Source organism: Periophthalmus magnuspinnatus, chromosome 15 (genome assembly GCF_009829125.3).
Source record: "Periophthalmus magnuspinnatus isolate fPerMag1 chromosome 15, fPerMag1.2.pri, whole genome shotgun sequence".
Lineage (NCBI taxonomy): Eukaryota > Metazoa > Chordata > Actinopteri > Gobiiformes > Gobiidae > Periophthalmus > Periophthalmus magnuspinnatus.
The window spans coordinates 19,467,227-19,492,625 of NC_047140.1; the positions used below are offsets into that span (position 1 = coordinate 19,467,227).

The window sequence follows — 25,399 nt, forward strand, 5'->3', positions numbered from 1 at the left end:
TGACTAGACTCTGACCTGTCCATATGTGATGTGTGCAAACAAACTGATCATAAACAGACATTTTACAGCTCTCAAACACCAATAAAAGTGACCCATGTTGCAGCAGCAGGGGGGTGCTATCTCTTTAAATAATATTAGGACAGGAGTTCTTTGTATCAATCATGTTTACACTGGATATACACAAGACAGACCAGACCACAAAATGAATCTACATCAGGGGCAATCAAAGTCATCCTGAATTCTGTTTGTGACCTGGAACAGTGAACGGGCTACATCTAAATACTATTAGTTTTTCTTTCTGTGCAGCTGTTTTTTATGACGGCTTGAACAAAATGAAACACTGAAGTGGACAATTTTATTAAAAAAATCTTGATCTACATTTTGAAGAAACCAGTTCCATGGTTAAAGAGGGCATTAAAAGCAATCAAAGCATACTGTATTTTTACGAGCAAAATGTACAGGTGGTTTTCGTAACTTGTCAATGTCTAATGCCATAGTTTTGAATAGGGTAAATACATTCATAACACTGCAATATACGCTCTGATACTATAAAGCTATATACATTATATACACTTAAACCACCAAAAATGTATTCACACACTCACTTGACAATAAACCAGAGGAATGAAGTAACTTCAGTAAGTAACCTTTAATCTTTGAGTTAAAAGTTCATTCAGTTTTGATTTCAGTAACATCATAATAAAAACACTTTTTTAGAATGTAATTTTCAACTCAAAATAAGTAGATTCTCTGGTATCATGGGTGCGCCGAAAATTGTATAATAAATTTAAGTTTGCTTATGAAATACTATTCTTAAACCTATATTGTTTTATATAACCTATATTGTTTACCAGACTATTTTGTTTTGCAAAGGGCTGTATGGGAGAGTGATTTATTTTGTTATCTAACCGGACAATCCGGTTACAGAGAGGACAGACGACAGGAGCAAAAACAGAGACAAGGACAAAAGGACACGACGACCACAGCCTGCCCGCCCACACTGCTCCTGCCCGATCCTGTCGGGACGGTCTGCTCCTGTCGGGACGCCCTCTCCCCACTGTCCCAGACAAAGAGGAACTCAATTACCCCATTGGAGCGTGCCTTGTCTGATAGATTTACCAGAGATGAGCTCATGAGTGAACCAGCGTTTACCAGTAAGTCCTTGGACCACGGAGGTATCTCTTAAACGCAGTAATTTTAATCTGACGTCATGGCGCTGTTACCACGGAAATGGGGCTTAAGTGGTGCCAAGTGATGAAAGCAGAAAAAAGACAATTAATTATAGTTTGATAAGTGATTTAGTAGAAAGTTTGTTTAAAGGCACGTCGTAACTTTTCAGGGTGTTACGCTACATGTTTGTCTACATGAAGATGCAATGCCTTAACTTAAAATATTCCACAGTATGGCATTAAATGTGTCTATCTTCATGGAGAAAAGCAGGTGGCGCCATCAGGCTAAGTTTCAGGTCAGATCTGTGGAGAGGCAAGTCCACTTAGTAAGAATGAGAGGTCCATAGTCTTCTGTCAGTAAAAGCATGTGGTTTGGAGCAGAACAAATAGTATTAAATGGCATTGGTTAAAAAAAATGTAATGTTTATGTTCAGGAAATTAATTTTGCTAGACAATATTGCCCAGATATGTTTAATGCTTCATGGGTTACCACAAGCTGATGGGAGCCAGATTTTAACTTGCAATATTCCCTATATGAAAAAGGCAACTGTTCAAGTTTCCAGTGATTTAAAATTACATTTAAATCAAACTTTGCATTGCACCACAATCAAGTGTCATGACCTTTTCAACTATTAGTGAAACCTTTCTTCTCATTTTTACAAACAAGTCTCTGGTCTCTTTCTTTCCTCCTCGTCCTCCTCCTCCTCTTCCTTGTCCTCCTCCTCCTTCAGTATTTCCTCTTTGCAATGATTTATCCTCCAGTCTCTCCTTCATAGACTGAACCTCTCGTCCCGGATGCCCTCTCCTCTGAAGGTCACCAAGCCCCACCCCTGCCCCCTATAACGACCCATCCCAACGCCACACGCTCAATCAATACCCGCACTAATCAACGGCACACAGATTGTTTTCCACTGATGAGCCCAAGCAGAGCTAAAGGCTGCCCCATCAGCTCCATTACCCAGAACAGAGAGTGTTTCATATGGGGTTAGATACAATGGCTATATGTGTGGAGTATAGGGTTAATTTCACAGATATTTGGATCAGAGAGTAATGGCATTTTCAAATATCATTCTCTGTGAGACAATGCTAGGTATAAAGTATTTCAGATTGGAAAAATATGATACAACTATGCATTGTCCAGTTTCAGAGAAAAAAAATCATACATAAAATCTACAAGTCTGCCAACTCTCGTTGTTTATAAAAAACAAAACAAAATGCCTCTCTATTAAAGGCACGCAGTGCTACTTTTCTGGAGGAGAGTTTAATACCTGCTTGTCTCTATGGAGATGTTATAGCTTTCTCTGAAATGTTCTACAGTATGGCATTAAACTAACCTATATACATGGAAACAACCACTACAAGTGCAAGTTAAAGGTCAGATCCCCACTGACGGTAAAAATAGTTTTCTGTGGTTCAATAATACTTTTAATTTAATAAATCTTTATGCAGATGATTTATCTGCATAAATCTTGCCTATTAATTATACTTATTTGGCACGTTACTGACATATAATTGTGGTTTTCTCTTTCAGAACACCAATAGTTTTGTTCATGGGAGACAAGTCAGATTTATGCTGTTTTACCCTTTGCTTGGGAAAAAAAATCAACAAAACAAACAACTTGCCCAAACTTAATGCTATTTCACTACAGTTGGGTCCGCACCAATGAACATCTCCCTCTGTATGATGTATGGCTCTAAAGATGAATGGTTCTCTTTAGACAGTGAAGATCAAGTTCCTCAACATTTAAAAGTGCAGACTCCAGCATTATACACTATATCCCTCACGTGTGCTTTACACTTCTGCTGATGAAGCAAAAACTCCACTAATGTGAAAACAATAAATATAATAACCAGGAAATGCCTTGTGCCAAGTCCAAAGTGACAGGAATCATTTACTATAAAGACTCAATCCACTAAAAGCTTCATATTTTCCGTAAAACCACTTTTATTGAATATTGGGCGCTTGATGGATAATAATAAATGCAAAATCGCTGGCCATTAGGTACACCTGTTCTAGTAATTTGAAATGCAGATGAACCAGTAACTTAAGGAGTTTTGTCTTTTTTGTGGCAAGAGTCAAGACATTTTCTGAGGATCAAACTTGTCAAATAATGTGGAGTAGACAGTCCAGACTCTACCGGCTCTAAATTTTGACCTAAAAGTGTTTTTCAGACAGTATGAGATTCCTGTCTTTTTCAAACCCACAAACACTTTAAGGCAAAAACTGGTTCACCCTAAGGACAAAACTCCGAGCCATAAACAAAGTAATGTGGTCTACTCCATTCAGTGTAGTGAAGAGTGCAGTGAGCGTTACATTGGAGAAACTAAACAGCTGCTCCATAAGAGGATGTACCAACACCGGCGAGAGAGTTCCTCTGGACCCCATTTTTGTTAGGAAAGAGAATCCTTCCTTAAACAGAAATGAGGGCCTGAGACATAATCTCTCCCCGATCTATAACTCCATCCTCAGACCCAGAACAATGAGAACAATAGCAGGGTCGTTTACATTTAGAAAACAGTGCAAGATATGTAAATATAAAAGTAGCAGACCTTCGAGTATGGCTGCGTTCACACTTACACACTATACGATGCCATAGTATACATTTTAATTTAAAAATGATTGTGAAAAGAAACAACACAATGTAACATATGTTCATGATTACTGACACCATGACAAAACAATTTAATTTAACATTTTTTTCCCATTGTATATTACCACTGATTGAGTAATGATGTAACCAGCTATGTTAAATACAACTGTCCGAATGCTAAATGATTGTGACAGATAAAAAGTATAGATTGAATAGAAATAACTTAACTTTGCTTCTGTAATTGTTGCAAATATGTTTTACTTTTTACCCTGACATTGTGAAATTAGCACTCATGTTTATCCAAATTATCTTCACATCACTATTCCTTCCCTTCCTCTCAAAAATTCTAGAACGAGTGGTGGTGAAACAGCTCTGCCACCACCTGCAGGACAATAATATATTTGAAAAGTTTCAATCTGGATTCAGAGCTCACCACAGCACAGAGACTGCACTGCTTAAAGTGACAAATGACTTACTACTAGCTGCTGATAACGGGCTGGCTTCAGTCCTGGTCCTACTGGACCTCAGTGCAGCGTTTGACACCATTGATCACAACATACTACTGCAGAGGTTAGAATGTGACATTGGAATCAGAGGGACTGCCCTCAAATGGTTTAAATCCTATCTATCAGATAGGTACCAGTTTGTTAGTATAAACCAGAGCACCTCTCCCTGTTCTAAAGTAGCCTGTGGTGTTCCACAAGGATCTGTGCTTGGTCCAATCCTATTTACTCTGTATATGTTGCCATTGGGTAACATTATCAGAAAACATGGCATTAATTTTCACTGCTATGCTGATGACACTCAGTTGTACTTATCAATGAAACCAAATCAGACTGATCAAATAGATAAACTCAGTGCCTGTGTGAAGGACATCCAAACCTGGATGACCTTGAATTACCTGCTCTTAAATCCTGAAAAAACAGAGGTCATTGTCGTTGGTCCCAAAGGTCAAAGAGATTCTCTGTCGGACCAGATAATCTCACTTGACAATGTGAGTATAGCTTCTAGCCCTACTGTAAAAAATCTTGGAGTCCTATTTGATCAAAATCTCTCATTCACAGCCCATATAAACCTAGCTTGTAAACTGCATACTTTCACCTGCGAAATATAACTAAAATTAGAAATATTTTACCTAAAAACGATGCTGAAAAACTCATCCATGCTTTTGTTACTTCCAGACTTGATTACTGTAATTCTCTGCTCGCCGCCTGCCCCAAAAGTACAATAAGGAGCCTCCAGTTGGTCCAAAATGCAGCGGCCAGAGTCCTAACAGGAACTAAAAGAAGAGACCACATCAGTCCTGTACTAAAATATCTGCACTTGCTTCCTGTCGAGCTTAGAATCAAATTCAAAGTCCTCCTCCTGACATACAAAGCCCTAAACGGTATGGCCCCATCCTATCTGCAAGATGATATTGTCCCGTACCAGCCAAACAGAGCACTCCGCTCTCAGAATGCAGGACTATTAGTGGTTCCTAGAGTGTCCAAAAGTACAGTGGGAGGGAGAGCATTCAGTTACCAAGCTCCTGTGCTATGGAATCAACTCCCTGCTGATGTTAAACAGGCTCTCACAGTCTCTGTATTTAAGACCAAGATTAAAACCTTCCTCTTCGGTATAGCGTATGACCAGGTTACATAGTGAGGGAGTTAGGGACATTAAAACCCAGGATAAGACAGGCTGCAGTAGGAGATAACAAGCTGGGGGAAGTATGGCAACCTGAGCACTATCCTCTGCTTCCTCCTATTTTCTCATCAGCAATGCTACTCACATGTTGTCCCCTGTCCCACTCCCCCTGTTGAGTGTAACTCTTCCAGATGCAGCTGGACCCTCTCCTCTTCCCCGCTTGGCCCTCCTCCACCCGCCTCCCTCTCCTCCTCGCCCGGCTCTCCTCCTCCTCGCCTGGTCTTCCTCCTCCTCGCCTGGCCCTCCTCGGCCCCCCTCCCTCCTCCTCACCTGGCCGATTTTTCTTGTTTTGTCTGATTTTTCCTGTTGTTTGATTTTCCTGTTTGTTTTTGTGTGTAGGCAGCACAGTGGCTGAGTGGCAACACTCATGCCTCACAGCAAGAAGGTTTGGTTCGATCCCCGGGTCACCCAGGCCTTTCTGTGTGGAGTTTTGCATGTTTCTCCCCGTGTCTGGGTTTTCTCCGGGTACTCCGGTTTCCCCCATCAACCAAAACATGAACACCCTTTGAGACAACTGTTGTTGTGATTATGGGCGTTACAAAAATAAAATGAATTGAATTGAATTCCACGCCGTACCACCACTGGAACTAAACCTAAACCTGGACTAAATCAGGACTAGAAGAGGAGCAAACCAAGTCTTCATCAGCCCGAAGTAGTTGTTTACTGTTGATGGCACTTACCAACCATTTCATTGTGGTAACAGGATATCTGACCATTTTCTGGCAGGAGCTCGTCAGGTAAATTACTGGCTTTACGCAATGCATACCGTAACATAATAATCAATTAGCCCTTCATGTAATCCAATTAGCACAGAGAGGACACTCCAGCTAACATCCATAGACCCATGTTCATCAGTCATCAACAAATCTAATAGACAAGTCCTGAGGGGTTAGTCTGAGCATAAATCCAGTTCAAATCCAGTTCAGATCCCCAGAGGGACCAAAATGGCATCAAAAATTCAACAAGAGCTACATCAGGGTAAATGGCAGCAGGAGTGATAGGACAGCATTGATAACACATGAGAAGGGCATTGGTTAATAGTATGGTCAGTGTATATAGATAAACAGGGTAAGGTTACACAGAGGTTTCCGGTTCAAAGATCAGAAATGTTTGACAAATAACAATCAAAAATCCAATAGTAATTAGTCATCAGATATAGACATCTGAGAGGTGATGTGTAAGCAGAGAGGAATCAGTTACATTTACTTGAGTAACCCTTTATATTGACAACATTAAACATGTTTCTTGCACTATTGAACTATTTTTTTTTCCCAATTTATCATCAGAGTTATTAATTTTTGTCCTTCCAGTTATAATAAAGTCAAATGATAGCAACCACCAGTGAACTTAGACACTGGGGGTAAAGTGTCTTGTCCAAAAACACACCAACAATATTCATGACAACTTGTGCGTCAGTGGATTTAAATGCTCTATTAATGTTTTTTTGTGTCAGGAGCAGGATTTGAACTACCAGCCTTCGGATTAGAGAACAAACACTTATTTGTTAATTGGTCTCTATGGGTTGAGATTGTGTATTGACATGAGATGACAATTATTTGAAAGTTGGTAAATTTATGATAAAAGACAAATGTAGCATCGCACGTCCACACTTTTGTTCTGTGTTGTTTTGTTTAGATTTGAGAGACCACACAACAGAGCTAAAAGTGTTTGTAATGCTGCAAATCTCAGTGTCATTAGATGGATTTTGTTTTAGACCAAACAAAATAATGCTCTTTAGAGTCCAGCCCTGTTCCTGCCAAAGAGGAGAGCAGCTCTGAGTTTCTGGCAACAGCAGGTGGAGCATGGACCGGAAAACTGTCGGAAAAATAATAATGTCCTGTGTTTACCCTCTTCAGAGAGACAGGACTAAATGGATAGAGAGTGAGGGAGAGGAAGAGAGAATGGAAGAGAGAAAGAGGGACTGAGAGAAGAGAGGGGGCAAAGAGAATAGAGGGAGAGAGAGTGATGGAGAGCAGGAGAGAGAAGGGAAGTAGAAAGAGGTGATAGAGAGGGTAACAAGAAAGAGAGAAGGAGGGAAGTAGAGAAAAGAGGAAGAGAGGCAGTGGAGTGGGAGGGAGAGATGGGGAGAAAAAAACAGAGAAGGAGTAGAAAGATGTGATGTGAGAGGGAGATAAAGTTAGAATGGAGAGAGAAATAGAGAGAAAAGAGAGAGTGGAAGAGAGAATGAGAGAGGCATCGACTTACAGTTTGAGTAAATAAACTGGATTTATGAGAAACATGCATAATGGTCTGTTTTGGTCAAATAAATAATACAAATGGAACTTCCTAATAGTTGGGAAATGGTGCAAGTAAAAACATCATCATGTGATGATGATTCACTTCCTCATTTTGCTTTTTGTCTGTACCAAACCAAACGGCTCCTCTGCCATAGTACGCAGTGATGTAAGTACTTTGTTGTTTGTGATGTGTATACTTTGTTGTTTTTGTTTTATTTACCCCAAATGTCTGAACACAAATCTTCTCATTAGAGCAGGTACAATGACCGACCGACACATATAGTTACAAATATCTGTTGGTTTATTGGAGGAAGCTCATACAACATAGGCACATGTAGTCTACCCAAAAACTTGGAGTAGAGTAACAAAATGTTTCTATTCCTCAAAATATTTGTGATTTTGTCCATTTTTAATACCATATCCTTATTTCCATTGCTTCTCTCCTCAATGCACCAACAGAGGGCGATTAAGTAAGACGACTAGAGGTTTAATGATCTAATTATCTTCTAAAATACAAAGTGGACAATTATACAGTGATTTTAAATGTCCCTTTTGTCAAAACAAATAAATCTTGTGCTCCATGCTGAAATACATCGTAAATAGTGAGTAACTTATAATGACACTGACTTCTGATTAGAGCTGTGCAATTAATCACATTTTTATTGAGATTCAGTCATTTTTAATTGCCAATGATCAGCTTCTGTCTTTTTAATCAAGAGGTCTAAAGTAAATCCTCTGTTAGTAAAAGAATGTGGTTTGAAAAAGAGACTTGGAAGAAATGTTTTGTGTTAATTGGCAATGATCGTAATGTCTGTACTGTTTATGTTCAGATCAATATTGCAAGCCATTTGTGTTTTTTTAATAAGACAAAATAAAATTAAAAAAACATGGTCGTTCAATTTGAGGGGAAAAAAGATCAATGAATCTTTTGTCATAACACCAGCCCTATAGTTTTGTGAATTTTAGAATGTGATACCCAATCCTGCACAGTTCATAAAACTAATAAAAGATCGCAGCAACCTTGAAATCCCTATTCATTTCTGGTGTCAGATGGGCCATGTGAACTCAGCCTTTTCTCGCTGCTGCTTTGTGGCGTTTATTGTGGTAAACGATGGGTCAAACTCCGCAGCTCCGCTAGGCTCATGTGAAACGGGAGAGCAGCTCAACATCCCGGGGCAAAATTTCAATCAATGTCTTCTTGTCCTTTCAGCGTGGCAAATTAGATTGTACCAGGGCAAAAGGAGGAGGGGGGAGAGAGGGAGGACGGGGGAAAAGGGTGACCCCGCGCTGACGAGAGAGAGAGATGTCCTAATCTGACAGGTACAAAGCAGGACAACCAAGAGAGGACATACATGAAGAAGACACTAAGGTCATGCATAGAGGGCTGCAAGATTAATCGCACTCGGATCAAAATTGCAATTTGAATGGATGTAATTAGTAAAGCACAAATAGTTGTCCACAAACAACTAAATAAATGTCTTATTCTGTATAAAAAAAAAACTGTTAACCCTATAGTTTAGATTTGTACAAACATGCTCTATAAGTGATTATTGAATATTTCTGTATTGTTTGTGAATCCTATTATTAATCCAGTTTAATCTCAATATTTGTCAGAAAAATCACAATTACATATTTTCTCAAATCGTTCAGCCCTAATGCATATAGATTGCATAATGCCTTGGCATAGACTGCTCAGTTATAGAGTTACGAGTTACTTTAATTATTTATTTGTTATTTTATTTTAAAAGGGAAAAAAACTGAAAAAACTTACACTATTTGGATGAAAATTTAAATTGTATTTTTTTTCCAAAAAATTATGTAATGCACAATCACAACTAACCTGCAGAGGAAGCAGTGTTTTTTGTTATTGCTTTGCCTATATACCTTTAAAAGCCTCAGTAGATTAGACAAGTGGCTTTGCTCCAAGTTTTTACGAGGCTCCATATCAAACCACAATTTTTTTTCCCTTCGATTTGTCTATTTCTGTAATTGATTGGAGTATTGCCAGTATAAGCCAGGTACAGATACTTACATATACTTTAACGGTTTTGTGTTTGTAATTTCCCTGTGTTGAAATGTTCTCTCTATATATCAGCTCTATTTGAAACTGTTTGATTGATATTGGGGAAAGTATATAAGTAAGAATACATGGAAAGTGTCCAGAGAAATAAGTTATAGTTAAAAATCTACTTGGGGCACATGGATAAATTTGTCTTTGAAGCCTGTAGTTAGACCCTGAAGTGTTCCTGGTCAGCAGCTTCTTTAGAGGGTCCCACAGAACCAGAGACAGCTCAGCACTAAACTACATAAGTGCTGCCAGTGGTGAGCTTATTTATTTATTTCTTTCTTATATATGGTCTTTTTGCTGAATCAGATATAATGTTTATGGCATGGCGTTCACAAACATGCTCATAATTTGGGCATCATCAAAATGAAGGCATATAAAATCTATAAACTGTACAAACTCTATGTAAACCGGTATACCACTTAAAGGTACACTATGTAACATTTCTATAAGAGGCTCTGCTATCTGCATGTCTTCCATGAAGATGCTATTACTTTGCCAGGATGGTATTAGCCTTATTCATCTTCAATTTAATCAATTAAAGATCTTTGTCTTGCCTTGAAGAACATGCATTCTTACTGTGAGTGGAGTACCTTCTCCACAGATCTGACATCTGATTTGGCCTGGAAACATCACCTATTTGTCACTATGCAGATGTTTCATGCCATATTGCGCCACATTCCAGGAAAAGCAATAACAACTCCATGGAGACAAGCATTTTGCAGACCCTCTAAAAGAAAAATTACATAAGGGACAGATACTGTCCTGCCAGACCAGGAACCTTTTGGTGACACATGAACACGTGGCTACACTTCCTGTTATTCTTGGATCTGACTGGGTGGTTCCTCTGATTAAATAAGGACTGGGGAATTGTGGGGTAGAAAAGAGGTAGACCCTACTTTACCTGTCCCCACTAAGTGACATTTAATTTATTTATTTATTTATTTTTAACTTCAGCATATAGAATTTGACTGACATCACAAAATGACTAAATCAGACCCACTGACAACAGGAAGTGGAAAATAGTAATGATTTATAATGTATCCATAGATACAGCAGACAGACGCTACACTGAATCATGTAATGCAATAAAAGCTAAATCAAAGCTAGCATCAACAGTCCAATGAGATTTATGTGTCTTCTCAAAGCAGAGGATGCAGATAAAGACGGGGGCCTAATGGATGGAGAGGGGGAGCTGCTAACTCTGCTTCCTCTGGGACGTCCCGGGTCAGAACATTTGAGCTTGGTTAAGGTTTCAGGGGTCAGAGGTTAAGGCAGGGTCAAACATACTGTAGCCAGGTCACGTCAAAAGGTAAACTAATCAATGCTTTTACGTGACAACATCTGCAATGCCTTACGTTAACACATAAGAGTATAGGGAGAGGGAAGGTGGATTTTAAGATTAACTTTATTGCCTCTATTGGAAATTTGTAGTCTGCAATTGACCTATTCTTCAATGCCGCTGGGACAACAAGCGGAGCAGGAAACACATCACCAAATCTTGAGAGAGGCTTGGTCAGGAAGAGTAGCTTAGCTGGAGGACTTAATTGTAAATGTTTGGGTAAGTAAAATGTGATAGCAGATTGCATTAAAGACGTGGTAAACTTGCTAATTTCTTCCTTTCAAGCAACAAAATGCAAACAATAAAGTACAATAGCCAATAGACCATTATGCATGTTTCTCGTGTCCTGTATGGAGCTCAACAGTGACTTCCTGCTCCAGTTCCAGAAGTAAATTTCCCATTCATTTTTACCATAAACTTTTGGAAAAAATTCAAATATTAAGAGATCAAAGGCATCGCAGAGGCTAACCAGCTACATGGTCATAACTAATATCCAAAACACGGTTGTTTTAAGTCAATTTAAAATGCAATTAACTTCATAGTTTATATAGTTTCAGAAACAGATTTAAATAACATTATAGGTCTTGTGGTTATTAGTTATCATGTAGCTGATTATCCCCGAGCAAGCATACAAACTTTTAATATTAATTTTTTTCAGAAAGTCTATGAGAAAAATGAATGGGAATTTAGTTCTGGAATCGGCTCTTTTTCACTGAGAGGACACAGACAATCCAATACATGGGGCTATTGTTGTGTTAAATACTTAGTACTGATTAAAATTCTGTCTTTTTTGCTCATGAAATCAATACTGAAAGCCAATTTTATTTTTGGAAAGAAAAAAAAAATTGAATAAAAACTCAAGTTTGATCAGTATGGAGACAAAAAATATAAATTTTATTGCTGTATTGCTTTTTTGGGTCATATTTTTGCTATTTGCTCCTTCAGCCTAAATCATGCTCCAGCTAGGTACTCCTGACTATGTCCCTGGTCCACGTCCACTAGGTCCCCGTGTCACGTTGTCCTAGTGTCATTGAAGTACAGGTCAAATACAGAGGACACATTTATTCACAACCGTAAAGTATATCTTAACCTTGACACCAACATGTATTAAACTCTGTGTCCCTCACAAATAGCTCAATGTTAAAAGGCTATTTTTCTCTGTCAGTGTTCTCTGATTATCAAAATCATTCCATTTACCAGAGCTATTACAGGTAAGGTTACAGGTTTATGCATTTTGAGCTTCTCCTTCTAATTTCAGGTCAATTGCATCTTTAGCTTAACAACAAATTCCATAAGATATATTTGAAAGCATTTACTTTTAGTCAGTTCATTGCTAATTATTTCTGAGTAGGTTTTAAATGTCAGATGGGTTTTAAATGTTTGTGTCTGTCACCTTCTTACCTCCATGGAGATGCTATTGCTATATAGCATATATATTTCATTACCAGCGTTTTATGGCTCCAAAATACGTGGAAAAACATGTATTCTTTCTTTTGAGCGAGGTCACTTCTCCACAGATCTGACCTCTGTGGAGAGCTAATACTATACTCCTAATTAAAAACAATCCTCAATTATCACAATGAAGCCTGAGTTCAGAAAACAAAGCATTTAGACAGTAATTAGCCAGTCTAATTACTACACCCCGCCATTAAGACAAACAGCATTTAGTTTATATGTATATGTCATTCTGTTTTGACCTCTTTGCAGTTCATGTACTTTACTTTAACTGTGGCTGATGCTGCTGTTTCGGGCACATTTAAAAATCTGATGACTCTTAAAGTGAGAGCTGATTGCCAATTTCCTGGTTTAATTACAAAGAGGGAAACACTGGACTAATCACTGAACTACAGAGGGACTACAGAGAGGACAAGAAGGATTTAACCAGGTCTAGATTTTCTGATGGAAAGTCATGAAGTCACTATAAGATTGTACTATAGTATTAGTATTAGTATTGATATTATATGATTGCCCCAAACATGCTCAGTATAAGCTAATGTTCCAGCTAGGTACTCTTAATCTATGGCTCAAATTTTGACAACTCAATATCAAAATAAATAAATTAAAAATTGCCAAACATTCAGAAATGAAAAATGGAGAATGGAGAAATATTTCCCTTCTATACTGCTGGCTTTTTCTATTCTAAATGTCCTTTAAAGGTTCATTATGTAACTTTTTCTGGTGGAAGGTATGCCAACTTTTTGTCTCCTTGGAGATGTTATTGGACTATCTCCATGGAAACCAGACCAACTTATTTGTGGAGAGGAGAACCCACTCACAGTGCATGTTTTTAGCAATGAAAACACACATGATTCAGTAAATTGAAGAACTGTGAAACATTTCAGGAAAAGTAATTGGATTTCCATGAGGACAAGTAAGTGACAGATCCTCCACCAGAAAAGTTACATAGTGCCCCTTTAAACTGTGCATTATGTATTAACCTGCTCATTTGTCGCTGTAATGGAGCAGGACTATTACTTAAACCTATCTAACCTTTTCAATGTGTCACTTTAGGGCAGTTAACGCCGCGTCTCATCTCAGAACACTCAGAGACGGACTATATTTCCCTCTCAAAAACAAACAGCACGTGTTTACTCAGAGATAGGAGCAGCTGCCGCACACCTGGCCAGCGCTCGCCACTTCCACACAGCACAGGAGCAGCGCTTTTGTTTTGAAAGAACAGACAGGTGGACAGGTGATTTACAACGCGTGTCCGAAACCAGGAGGTTTCAACAGCGTGTAATTAGCAACCCTGCCGTGACATTCAGACTGGGACAAGAATGATCGTCATGTTATGGATGAGAGAGACGGAGATGAGAGGGAGGAGTGGGAAGAGAGGGGGAAGAGAGGGGGGAGAGAAAGAGAGGGAGAGGGAGGGAGGAGGAGAAGAGAGAGGGAGAGAAAGAGAGGGAGAGGGAGAGAAAGAAAGAAGAGAGTGAGGGAGGAGTTGAAAGAGAGGGGAGGAGGAGAGAGGAGGATGATGAGATTGGGACTGGAAAAAGAGAATAGGAGGAGAGAGAAGGAGGAGGAGGATGAGAGAGGAAGGGAGGAGTGGAAAAAGACGGGAAGGAGGGGGGAGGAAGAGAAGATAAAAGAAGAGAGAGAAACCAAGAAGAAAGAGAGAGAGAGAGAGAGAGGGAGAGAAGAGAAAGACAGAGGGAGGAAAGCAGAGAGAGTGAGAGAAAGATAGGGCAGGGAGGGAGAGAGGGAGGGTAGGAGGAGAAGCAAGAGGGTGAGAGAAACAAAGAAAGGGAGAGGAGGAATGCGAGGAAAGGGGGAGAAGAAAGAGAGAAAGAGAGCGGGGGGGGTAGAGAGAGAGAGAGAGAGAGAGAACAGGATAGTGAGGTAAGGAGAGAAAGAGCAATAATCGTGTTGTGTTTTTAGGGTGACCATTTTGAAATCTGTCCAGGGACTATGGATGAAAAATTGCCTCTCTGGCTAACTCTGGTACATTTACAGAAATGCTGATTAATGTACACTCTCCCTGTTAAGTATACCAAATAAATAAATAAAACAGAGGAAGAGAGAGAGAAAGCATGAGAGAGAGAGAAAGGATGATAGGGGAGAGATAAAGTGTAAGAGAGAGAGAGAAAGATGAGGAGAAGGGGAGAATATAAAGAGGAGAGAGGGAGGAGGAGAAAAAGAGGGAGAGCAAGAGGATACATTGAGAGGGGAGGAAAGGAGAGGGAAACAGAAGTAGAGAAACAGAGACTGGGAGAGAAGAAGGGAAAGGAAGGAGAGGAAGGGAAGAAGAATGAGATGGAGAGAGAGTGAGGGAGAAAGACAGAGGTTAAGAGGAAGAGAAATGTAGGGCAGAAGAAGTAGGGATATCACTGAGAACTTGATGTACCAAACGGATCAAGTGGAAAACCTTGATTTGGTCGGACACATTCTAATCACTGAACAACAAAACAAGGCTGTTACGACGATACATAATGAACTTCTGCCTTGTTGACTTAGCAACTGTTGAAATCGGCCAAGTTAATGTATCAAGACTATATGTTTTTACAACATTTAGATTTTGCATTTTAACTCAATTAAATGAACTGCAATAAACAAGAAATGTCAGAGCTCATTTGACAACTGTCACAACACAATGTTAGTGATTACAAGTAACGACTGGCCAAAGATGCAAAACAAGGCTGACTGTACCATCACTGTTAACCTCTGGATCAACAAAACCAAGCTTGACCAATCCAATTAACATAAGGCTGAGAAATTAGAGAAGACTGTACTGCTAAACTAATTTAAAAAGCACATGCATTTCAGAACATGTTTATAGAGGTCCCTAGATACTATACAATATTTGCATACCATATTGAATTAACAGCATTTCCAATTTGCTAATTGCAATTGCAAATTGCAATTTTTTGTACCAACCAGAAGCAATTATGCTAATCACAAAATTAAAAAAAATAATTTTATGTTTTAAACTCACCATTCTAAATGCTCCAAAATACACAAAAAAAAACCCCAAAAAACATTTAATTTTGCTACAAGATCAAGTTGTACTTATTGGACTCAAGCCCCTGACCTTTCTCCATGATGGACGGTCAGCCTTCACAAAGCAGATCAATCACAGTCTGTATATATGTAACTATGGCACCTTCATAAAAGCATGAATCATTTTAACTACAGTGAAATGCACTGGTCTCCAGGGCCATGACGTACACTGACCTTAGCACCATGACGTAACCCCAAAGCTGCAATAACTACTATATAAGCCGCTAAAAAGCATAACATATCATGAAGGACTTTTAGCTTTTACTGGCTACAATTTGGATCACATATATTTGTACTCTTGAGTCAGCTATGTAGTTTTCATAATCTTTTTTTTTTTTTTTCTATGTTGTCAGTTCCTTTTTTTCACAAACTGCAGATTAACCCAAACCCTATTACAGAACTGATTGACAAATTCAATCAAGTCTTTTTAAACAATTATTCCATGCATATGCATAATATGCATGCATGTTATTAATTCATACATTATTAAAACGATAACAATGCTCTAACATTTATCAGTACCCAACAAGAGAAATGTGTTTATTCACAAATATACTGTTATATTTTTGGTTCCATATAGCTTTGGTAATAAGAATAAACCTGATGTGCAAGTTGAAGGTATAGGTTTGTAGATATGAAAAATTAGAATGTCAAGTATACTGGAAAACTGTCACAACAAGGATGATATTTCTGCACTTTTGTGAGTTATTTTACAGTCCAATCATGTTTAGTGCAACATTCAGACCTCAACCAAGACATAAAAACACATTTTCGCCAGTTTCTTACCAAAAAAAATTATATATATATATATATATATATATATATGCATACCCATTGTTTTCACTTTCAAAGGAAATCATTATAATCATCAATAGTCTTGGTTACTCAATCTATATTTTAAAGCCAGAAAAGAGCATGGAAGTCAAATAGAGCCAACAGAACCCATCCAAAACAGTAAAACATAGATTTTCCACCATAGCTGACAATAGCCTCACGTTGATCCCACGTTTAAATCCAAAACAAAGCCAGGCATCGTGGCGGGACAGAGGCACACTCCTGAGTTATGAGGACACTTTAAATTTAGCTTGTATGGAACGGCAGTGTTGGGACAGTTGGGCTGTGGGATTGTGAATGGGATTATAATATTATGATATATGGCTGCCTTTTCATTTGAGTCCAGAGTTCGCTGTGCCATACCGAGCATAGCACCCACTACAATTTGAGTATCACTTACACCGGATGCCATGCAGCGACCATTGTAAAAGTCACTGTGTGTTTGAAATGAGAGAAATATTAGAGGGTGATTTAGGCTTTACACATGAGGTGCACATTTTGGCTTTAGGTGTAGGCTATTTGTTTTGGGGCAAATACAGAAGCTAAAAATATATACCCTATTTCTTGCAATTATGCCCTAGTTTGTCAAATAAAAATATATAGAACTATAGGCTGAAAACTAATATTGAGGTAACTAATTTAGAGGCATTTTGAGTGTAGTAGAAGCCACCATCAATTGGTTCAAAAAATGAAAATAAATCATTAGAGTAGACTAGTACTAGACTAGTAAATGGGACGCTAATTAAATGGTTTTCATTATGTCTGATCAATTACATATAGGGTTACAACTTGGCTTGGTTATACACGTTTTGTTTTGTTTTTCAGCCTATTATAGGAGATGTTCATGTTATTTCAAAGTAATTAGTTAAAGTTACTTATGCACCTTGAATATGTTGTCCAGATGCCTAAAATGAAACTAAATAGGCTGCAAATATGCCCATAACTATCTCAATTTTAAACGTGTCTCCTTGTCTTTTGTTACATAGGTCCTATTACATCTCTTTATCAGTTTCCCCTCATCATCTCTCCCTTGTGCAGAGCCATTGAGCATCGTCTTACCTTCAAACAGCAGCAGCAGGACCGCGATGTTTCCCGGAGAGAACCCATGACTTGACCCCATATTCTCCAACCATAAGTGAAAAGTTCTGATCCAAAAACACGACTCAAAAAAGTTCCTCTGCCTCAAAAACGCGAACAATAAAACCACGTGGCGGACCGACCCGTCTGTGAGTGATGGAGACTAGAGTCCTCGTTGTCCCGTACGCGGCATCTGAGCGCGCTCTGGCTTCGCTGGGCTGATGTCTGTGGGGCGGGCTGCTGCTGCTGCTGGGAGAGTGAGGAAGAGGAGGAGAGAGACCCACTACCCAGCGCCTCTCGGCATCTACAGGAAATTTAAGAGCATAAATTAACGCCAGAGGGTCAGCAATCTCATTAACACCCGGCGGTGAGAAGTTATTAAGTATTATCCAGAAATGCGCGCTGTGTTAAAGACGCAGGACTGGGTTTAATGGACGATGAGTGGTCAGTTTTAATAGTTACTTGGTTGTTGTTTTGCCAGTTAAAGGAAAACACTGAATAGTATTTTGAAATGAAATGTTTTATTGTGAAAGGGAGCGTTTTTCCCGAACCCATTAAACCTTCAGAGGCAATATTCTATTTTGGGAGGAGCTCTATATGTTAATCAATGATAAGCCTTGGCTGTAATGCACTTTCAGTATCAAAGGTTTTGGCACTCAAGTAAAATGACTGGGCCAATAAGCTGAAGACTTTCTGACCTTATAAATAAATTACCAGATAAGGCAATGTGAATGGGGGGTCTGTTCTAATATTGTGACATTTGAATTCATAAGATAAAGTTAATGCTTGATGGAACAGGGGAGATGAGTTGGTTTTATTTTCACTCACTGCTAATACTTCCTGGCCAGTGGCATGTGTTGGAATTATTTCAGCAATTTACGATGAGCTATGGGCTAATCCTCGAGGATGTACACCCATGACCAAGCCAAACTCAAGATCTGGAGATGGGAAATGCCTGGTGCATTTGTGGATGGTGAAGATGTCTTTTCTGATGTCTCACTTTTAGAGATAGCCAGTCCAGACTAATAACCTGTAGAAGTTGAATAAAAAAAACCAAAAACAAACTCTACATGTTTGCATGTTTTCTACCAGGTTAGGTTTTCATTGAACTACCTAGAAACATTTTGACCAACTAATAAACTTGAAATTTCATCATACTTTTAAGGTAAGTTTGTTGAAATAACAACAGTGGAAGTAGTAAATCGTTTGCTCAACATTTTACCATTTTATTACCCAAAATGTTTTAAAAGCAAGTTAATAAGTGATCCACAACAGCATTATCTCCATGGACCAGTGGTGCTTGTTTCTCCGTGTCCAAGCTGGGCCACTTCATGGGACGCCCCATAGAAGTGACCAGTGGTTTGGTGCTGTCTTTGGTGGACGATCCGTATAGGAAGGAGCAGTGGTTTGGTTCTGCCTTTATGGGATGTCCTATGTAGGAGGGTGCAATGGTGCAGTGTTGAAGCCTCAGGGCAGACACCAGTCACTTTGAGCAACTCGCTCTAATCAATGTCCCACAGCTCAGTGAACTGCAGCCGAGCCACAGATCCTGTCCTACTCAGAGTCAAACACACTGCAGTGTAAACAAGAGTCAGCTCTAACAGTGGGGTATTTTGTTATTACCTGCTCTGTCATGGTTCAGGCTTGAAGAAGTTGTGCATGGGGACTGCTGTTGCCCACGAAGTTTGCCCCCTTTTGAAAAATGTGGTCCATTCTTAACAATTTTCAGTGAACTGCATACCTTAACTATAAATAAAAATGTGTTGATTTGCATTGTATTGGGGAAAAACTGAACTGCCAAAGCATTTATTTCATAGACTAATAAACTACATTGGAAATCATTGATACATTCTGAATTTTCCTATTTAATCATGTCTATTAGCTAAGTGCTGTCTAATAATGGTGTCATGACATTTTTCTCCATTTGTCAAATTTGATCTTTTTTCTCTGTGCAGTAATGGCTTCAACACACATGGAAACATTTGCAATGAGATCACACTTGTTTTTAAGACCCAAACTAGAGGAAGTGTGGAATTTTGAAATATGCTACTTTTCACATTATAAGATGTTTTTTTGCCTCAAATAATTTTACAATTTCAGAAACAATTCTTTTAAATAGCTTTATCTTCAAACTTACCTATATCTGTAAATGTCTAAAATCACCCTAAATATGACAAACTTTGAATAAATTAGTCAAGAACAAACACCGGGCCATGATCTGTGCAGGGTGAATGAGTGCATTTTACAAGGTACAAAATGTTCAACAGTTCAACAGTTTCAAATTTCACTAAATAAGACATTTAACAGATTTTTTTTTTTTGCATATATCATTTCTGAACCTAATGCGGGAAAAACAAGCTCGTCTAATTACTTCCAGGAGACATGTCAGCACTTTCTGATCTTGCATTCACTGTCGGTGAATGCAAAATGTAAAACAACACTTTGATATAATTGATTTGTTAAGCAGATCCTGTATTAAAGGGTTCATTTACACTGCATAAGAGCCCAAATGTAATCCCACTGATCATTATAGGGTATACGCAGTCCAAGGGTTCATAGCAGTAGCATAGTCTGTGGAGGGTAGGGTTTCCATAGGTATCTGGAGACATATGCCCAACAAGAATCAATACAGAGACAAGGAAATGTGGTGTCGTCATTATATATGTGACCACAGTGGTGTCGTATGGGCTTTGTCTGAGACCGCCACGATGGATTATGGGGGAATCAAGGAGAAATTCAGCCTGATGTGTTGATCGGATGTCTTCTTTAAAGGAAATGGAACATTTGTTTTACTTGAATAAGGGAGATTACAGTCAAAGTCACCAGAAAATACAACCATGAACGGAATGCATTTGAGTGAAATGTAATAGAATCTACTGCATTGTTTTGGGTATGTTCATTTACAATGTCATGTCCCAGAATTATACCTATGGCTTGCTCCTTGTCTTCCCTGAATTTTTACAGCGAACAAGTTCTTTGATGATTTTTAATCCAGATGCCCTTTGTGAGATTAATGTTTTATTTAATACTTCATATTACGAATACTGTACCATTACTTGTTTTGCCTCCTGTGAGCTCCACTGTGGTATGTTTGCTATAAGAACTTTGAACTGTTATGTGTATGTCTGAACTCAGAGAACCAGCTAAGTACACATGCTATGTTTGTGCTGACCTGATGTAAACCAAAGGGATGTGTTTATGTCGAGACATACTGGGTTAATCATAAAGAGGATGTTACGTGATATGCCAGTATAAGAGCTCACTGAGGAGAGGTGATTTAGAGGAGATCGTGTCGAATCAGTTTGAATGATGCCTGTGCCGAAATAAAGAACCTGGTTTATGGATCTACTTGAGCCTACTGGATTTTTGTTTGCGGTGTGCCTCCGGGAAAAGCTGACACCTTCCTGTCACAACCTGAAAGCTACTGAAGAAGCAAGTGTGGGTGAACTTGGTGTCTTGCCCAACAAAAGCACTTTCTGGTCACTGGTGAAATGCCAACCCAATGACCAATAAGTCCCTCAGTGTCAAACATAATGCCCTAAAACACCATTATTTAAAATTTATCATTCAAATAAGTGAACTAACATCAAAACTACATGTAAAAAATTTAGTTAGTTGTACAGTACTTATAGTATTTGCAGTCTACACAGGAAAGGAAATGATAGAGAGAGGAAATATGAACCAAATTAAGCCAGTTGGCAAACATGGTTCAGAAAATAACATACACATTATCCTAAGTAGCAGTACAATTAGATTAAACAATTTGGAGACTTTTCTGGTAGGATGATGGATTTGATAGTGATAGTAACATATGGTGATATGTTACACAACTGTTATGTCTTTGTTTGTATGACGACCCTGATGTTCCTGTACTCTATGAGTCAGCTAAAAGCCTTTAGCATCATCACTGTTTTCTAAATCATTTCTGTGGAATCTCTCAGACCAGTCTCTATCGATCCCAGTTCATTCTGAATAAGCTCGTCAACATTATTTGATATTGGCTGCACTGGTACTGTATAGTTTAATGTGTAATTAAAATCAGGATTTTTTTTTTTGAAGCCAGTCACATATTATATTATAATACTTTTGTCTGATTTTTTGCCTGTTGTTTTGTTTTTGTGTGTAGGCAGCATGGTGGCTGAGTGGCAACACTCATGCCTCACAGCAAGAGGGTTTGGTTCGATCCCCGGGTCGCCCAGGCCTTTCTGTGTGGAGTTTTGCATGTTTCTTCTCGTGTCTGGATGGGTTTCCTCCGGGTACTCCGGTTTCCCCCATCAACCAAAACATGAACGCCCTTCGAGACAACTGTTGTTGTGATTTTGGGCATTACAAAAATAAATGAATTGAATTGAATTGGTAATAGGACTGTTACCATAGCAATTGACAAAATAAGACATTATATTCTATATTTTGATTGGTGAAAGTTCACAGAATAGCATCTACAAACAAGAAAAAGTTATTTAACTCCTGCAGAATAGGATCCAGTATAAGCTCCAATAAGAGCCAATTTCTCTCTTAAATACATGGTATTTTCTTATGAAGTATACAAAATGAAAATACACACATATTACATATTAACGCTGCTGCTAGTCTGCTGACAAAAACTAAGGTGAGAGCACATCATGCCTCTGCTGTGCAACCTGCACTGGCTCCCTATTTCATATCTGATGCAATAAAAAATGTTATTTGTATTTAAACTGTGTTTAACTCTATGGGTCCTCTTTATTTGAAGAAGTTACTACAGCCCTGTACTCCACCGAGAGCCCTGATGTCAGCTGACCGCCTCCTGCTGGCTGTGCCCAAAGCCAGGCCGAAAACCAGAGGTGACAGAGCCTTTTCTGTGACAGCTCCCAGACTTTGGAACAGCCTCCCTCTGCCTGTCAGATCCTCTCAGCCTTTAACGCAGTTTAAGACTAGACTGAAAACCCACCTCTTCTCCCTGGCGTTTAATACTAGCACAATATGTTGATGTTTTGTTTTAGTGTTCTTTGCCTATGTATCGTATTATCTATATATTTATTTGTTTTTTGTCAACTTTTTATGTGAATCACTTTGGGCAGCTGAAGTTGTATATAAATGTGCTATATAAACACAATTTAATTGAATTAACAATATATATATATATATATATAATATTATAATTTTACCTGCCCCATCTCATTAAATAGGTCATAGGTAAACCATCATAGGTAAAGTTTTTATATAATCTGAACCCCAAAACAAATACAAGGATTCAAAGCACAACAACTCTTTAGTCCAATTACCAATGGGCCCACGGCACCTCTGTCTGATAACGTTAGACCAGAGAGGAGTGAGTAATAGAATTTGCTGTGAGAGAAGCGCAGGCTCATTTCATTAAAGAGATGGTCGTTTCATGATGTACGCACCACCTGACCAAAGACACTTTCACACCACATTTAACTGTCAGAGGAATAAATCAGTCAATAGAATAGATTTGCTACCATTGATTTATAACATACATTGGTTTTAGTCTTGGGCACGGTGTTAGGACACTTTTTAATCATATTGATCAATGACAATTTATTTTACTAAAAATGCTTTTAATATAACTTTACTGAACATAAACAATACAGATAATAATTACCATTTAACACAATACTACAGTTTATTCCACCAAAGTCTGAAATCTGGTCCAAACCACATGCTTTTACTGACCAGTTGGCTGTGGACCTCTTCATTAAAAAGATTGCAGCTGATCACTGACAATTAAAAATGACTTAATCTTGATCTTGATTAAAATCTGAGTAATTACACAGTCCTACATGGTGTTATAGTTAAAATTGGTTATGTTCTGGTTAAGATTTCAAGTTAGTTCGAGGTAAAATTTGTTTATTCTATATTTCTGATCTGTCTCAGGAAAGGTAAGAAGCAAATGACCTTTGCTTTTTGTATAGCAGTTTTCACATAGAGACTGACAAGGGTGCACTAGTAGGGTTAATAGTGTAATTTGTAATTCTTAGGGCACTGTTATTTGCCCAATTTTGTCCTGATGTGGACTTGATTTGATCCTGTTCTAATCCTGGTTCAGTCCTGATCTAGTCCAGGTTTAGTCCCAGTTTTGATGTTGGGAGTGTGCAAGTGTAAATGCACACTTAGACCAGGGAAACAAACTCTGGACGTGTCTTGTTCAAGGATACATCAGCAACAGGATTTGATCTGCAAACTTTGAATAAATGAGCAATTGTCTTACTATGATTTTTCTCATAATTCAAGTTATAAGTATGTAAATAAATATGTTCAGATTCTTCAGACAAGGCTACTCAAATTGCATTAAGTTATTTAACCTTAATCTTTTCAATTTATAATTAATTGCCATTGTTTATGATGAGTTTAGTCCATTAGCCCTGATTCAATCCAGTATATGCATCAACTACTTTAATTTAAACAATATAGACTTTACAATACACTTCCACAATAACGGATAATTATCTAAATAAATGCTTAATATGCCACGTCTCCAGGTCTGGTGCATTTCCTGATTGTCTAATTGTAAAGTGCAGGAGGTGCCATCCGCATTAACACCCCTCATTGTGAGAGGAGCATCTTGACCCCAGTAAAGAGCCGGACGGGGGCAGATGGTCCCCACAGTCGCACGCACAAACAGGGTGTCCATGGAAACAGAGTCATAATGGCCGCCCCGGTGAGCTGTGGAATCACTCAGGCTAATTTGTTAAGCAGCGCCTCGGTATATTCACTTTAATCAGTCTATTTACTGAACAAGACAAGAGGTACAAAACATGGCACCCAATGGGAACCACACAGATGGCATGTAATACATTATCTCAATTAGAGCCAAGTTTAGATCTGGTTCAAAACAGTCAAATAGAAAAGAACAAGACTAGGTGCAGCTTGTATATTTGAACAGTGTCAGTTCCAAGCGAATCCTCTGCAGTCTACCATTAAATTTAACTGGTATATCCATGGAGACAAGTTACAGGATCGATCTATGGAGAAGTCAGCCTGCTCACGGTAAGAATGCATGTTTTTTAAGGATTTTTTGCAGCAACACCTTACAATGAATAAATGCAAGACAGATCGTTTTAATGCCATTGCGAGGAACAATCCTGACCTTTAAAGCTTGGAAGTAGCTTATGTCAATTGATGGTTTTGGTTGAGAGATATGGTTTGGTCTAAATATGCACTTTAGACAAAGAAGAAAGAAAGATACAAAAGACAGTGGTGTAGTGGTTGAGACTCACAACACATTCATTCATATCCAGGATCAGACAGTATCTTTCCGTGTGGAGTTTGCATGTTATTTCTGTGTAAGTGTCCTATGGGTGGTCCTGTTTCTCCTACCATATTAAAGTAGAACTTGTACAGATAATGAAAAAACTGGTTGGTGCACTGGAATATTTCAACGTACATACACTGTAATTCAAACTGAGTGTTTCTTGAAAAACCCTGTATACGCCTGATGAATTGAACAGATCACATAAAACTGAGCAATATCACTTAAAGCCATATTTTTATAGCCTTCATATGTTTAAATAATCAATACTCATCATATACATTACTATATAGAGGTAATAGTGTTCATAGAGGGAGTGAGTTCATATTTTGAGGAAGAATCGTTTACGGTAGAGGAGGTAGGAGATGAGCACCCACAGAGCAGTACCCCAAAGGTTCATGAAGAGCAACTCCCAATGACTGTCCCAAAGCCGCATGTCCCAACTGAATGGAAAGTAGAACCCCAGCAAAGAGTGGCCCACATACACCAAGATGGAGTTTGTACCTGCAAAAAGACAAGAGAAATGTACTAATTATATGTGTAAAGCACTGAATTCAAATAGTTTTTTTTCTTGTAAGGTGTAGTCTATTAGGGCTGTAGTAAACAGATTAAACTTGTGAATCAGAAGTTTTATCTTCCTTTTTAC

At 38.5% G+C, this 25,399-nt stretch overlaps 2 protein-coding genes across 2 annotated transcripts in view; both read right to left on the bottom strand.

The window, feature by feature from the left end:
- Positions 1-17,678, bottom strand: part of ret (ret proto-oncogene receptor tyrosine kinase) — a 40,620-nt gene extending 22,942 nt beyond the window's left edge. The window contains exon 1 of the mRNA XM_033979875.2: positions 17,484-17,678. Coding sequence (XP_033835766.1) covers positions 17,484-17,544 — 61 coding nt within the window. The 5' untranslated portion in view covers positions 17,545-17,678. The remainder of the gene's footprint in view (positions 1-17,483) is intronic.
- A 6,169-nt stretch (positions 17,679-23,847) lies between these two features.
- The window catches only part of si:dkey-192p21.6 (uncharacterized protein LOC565246 homolog), a 42,345-nt gene continuing 40,793 nt past the window's right edge, over positions 23,848-25,399 (bottom strand). The window contains exon 18 of the mRNA XM_033979654.2: positions 23,848-25,257. Coding sequence (XP_033835545.2) covers positions 25,076-25,257 — 182 coding nt within the window. The 3' untranslated portion in view covers positions 23,848-25,075. The remainder of the gene's footprint in view (positions 25,258-25,399) is intronic.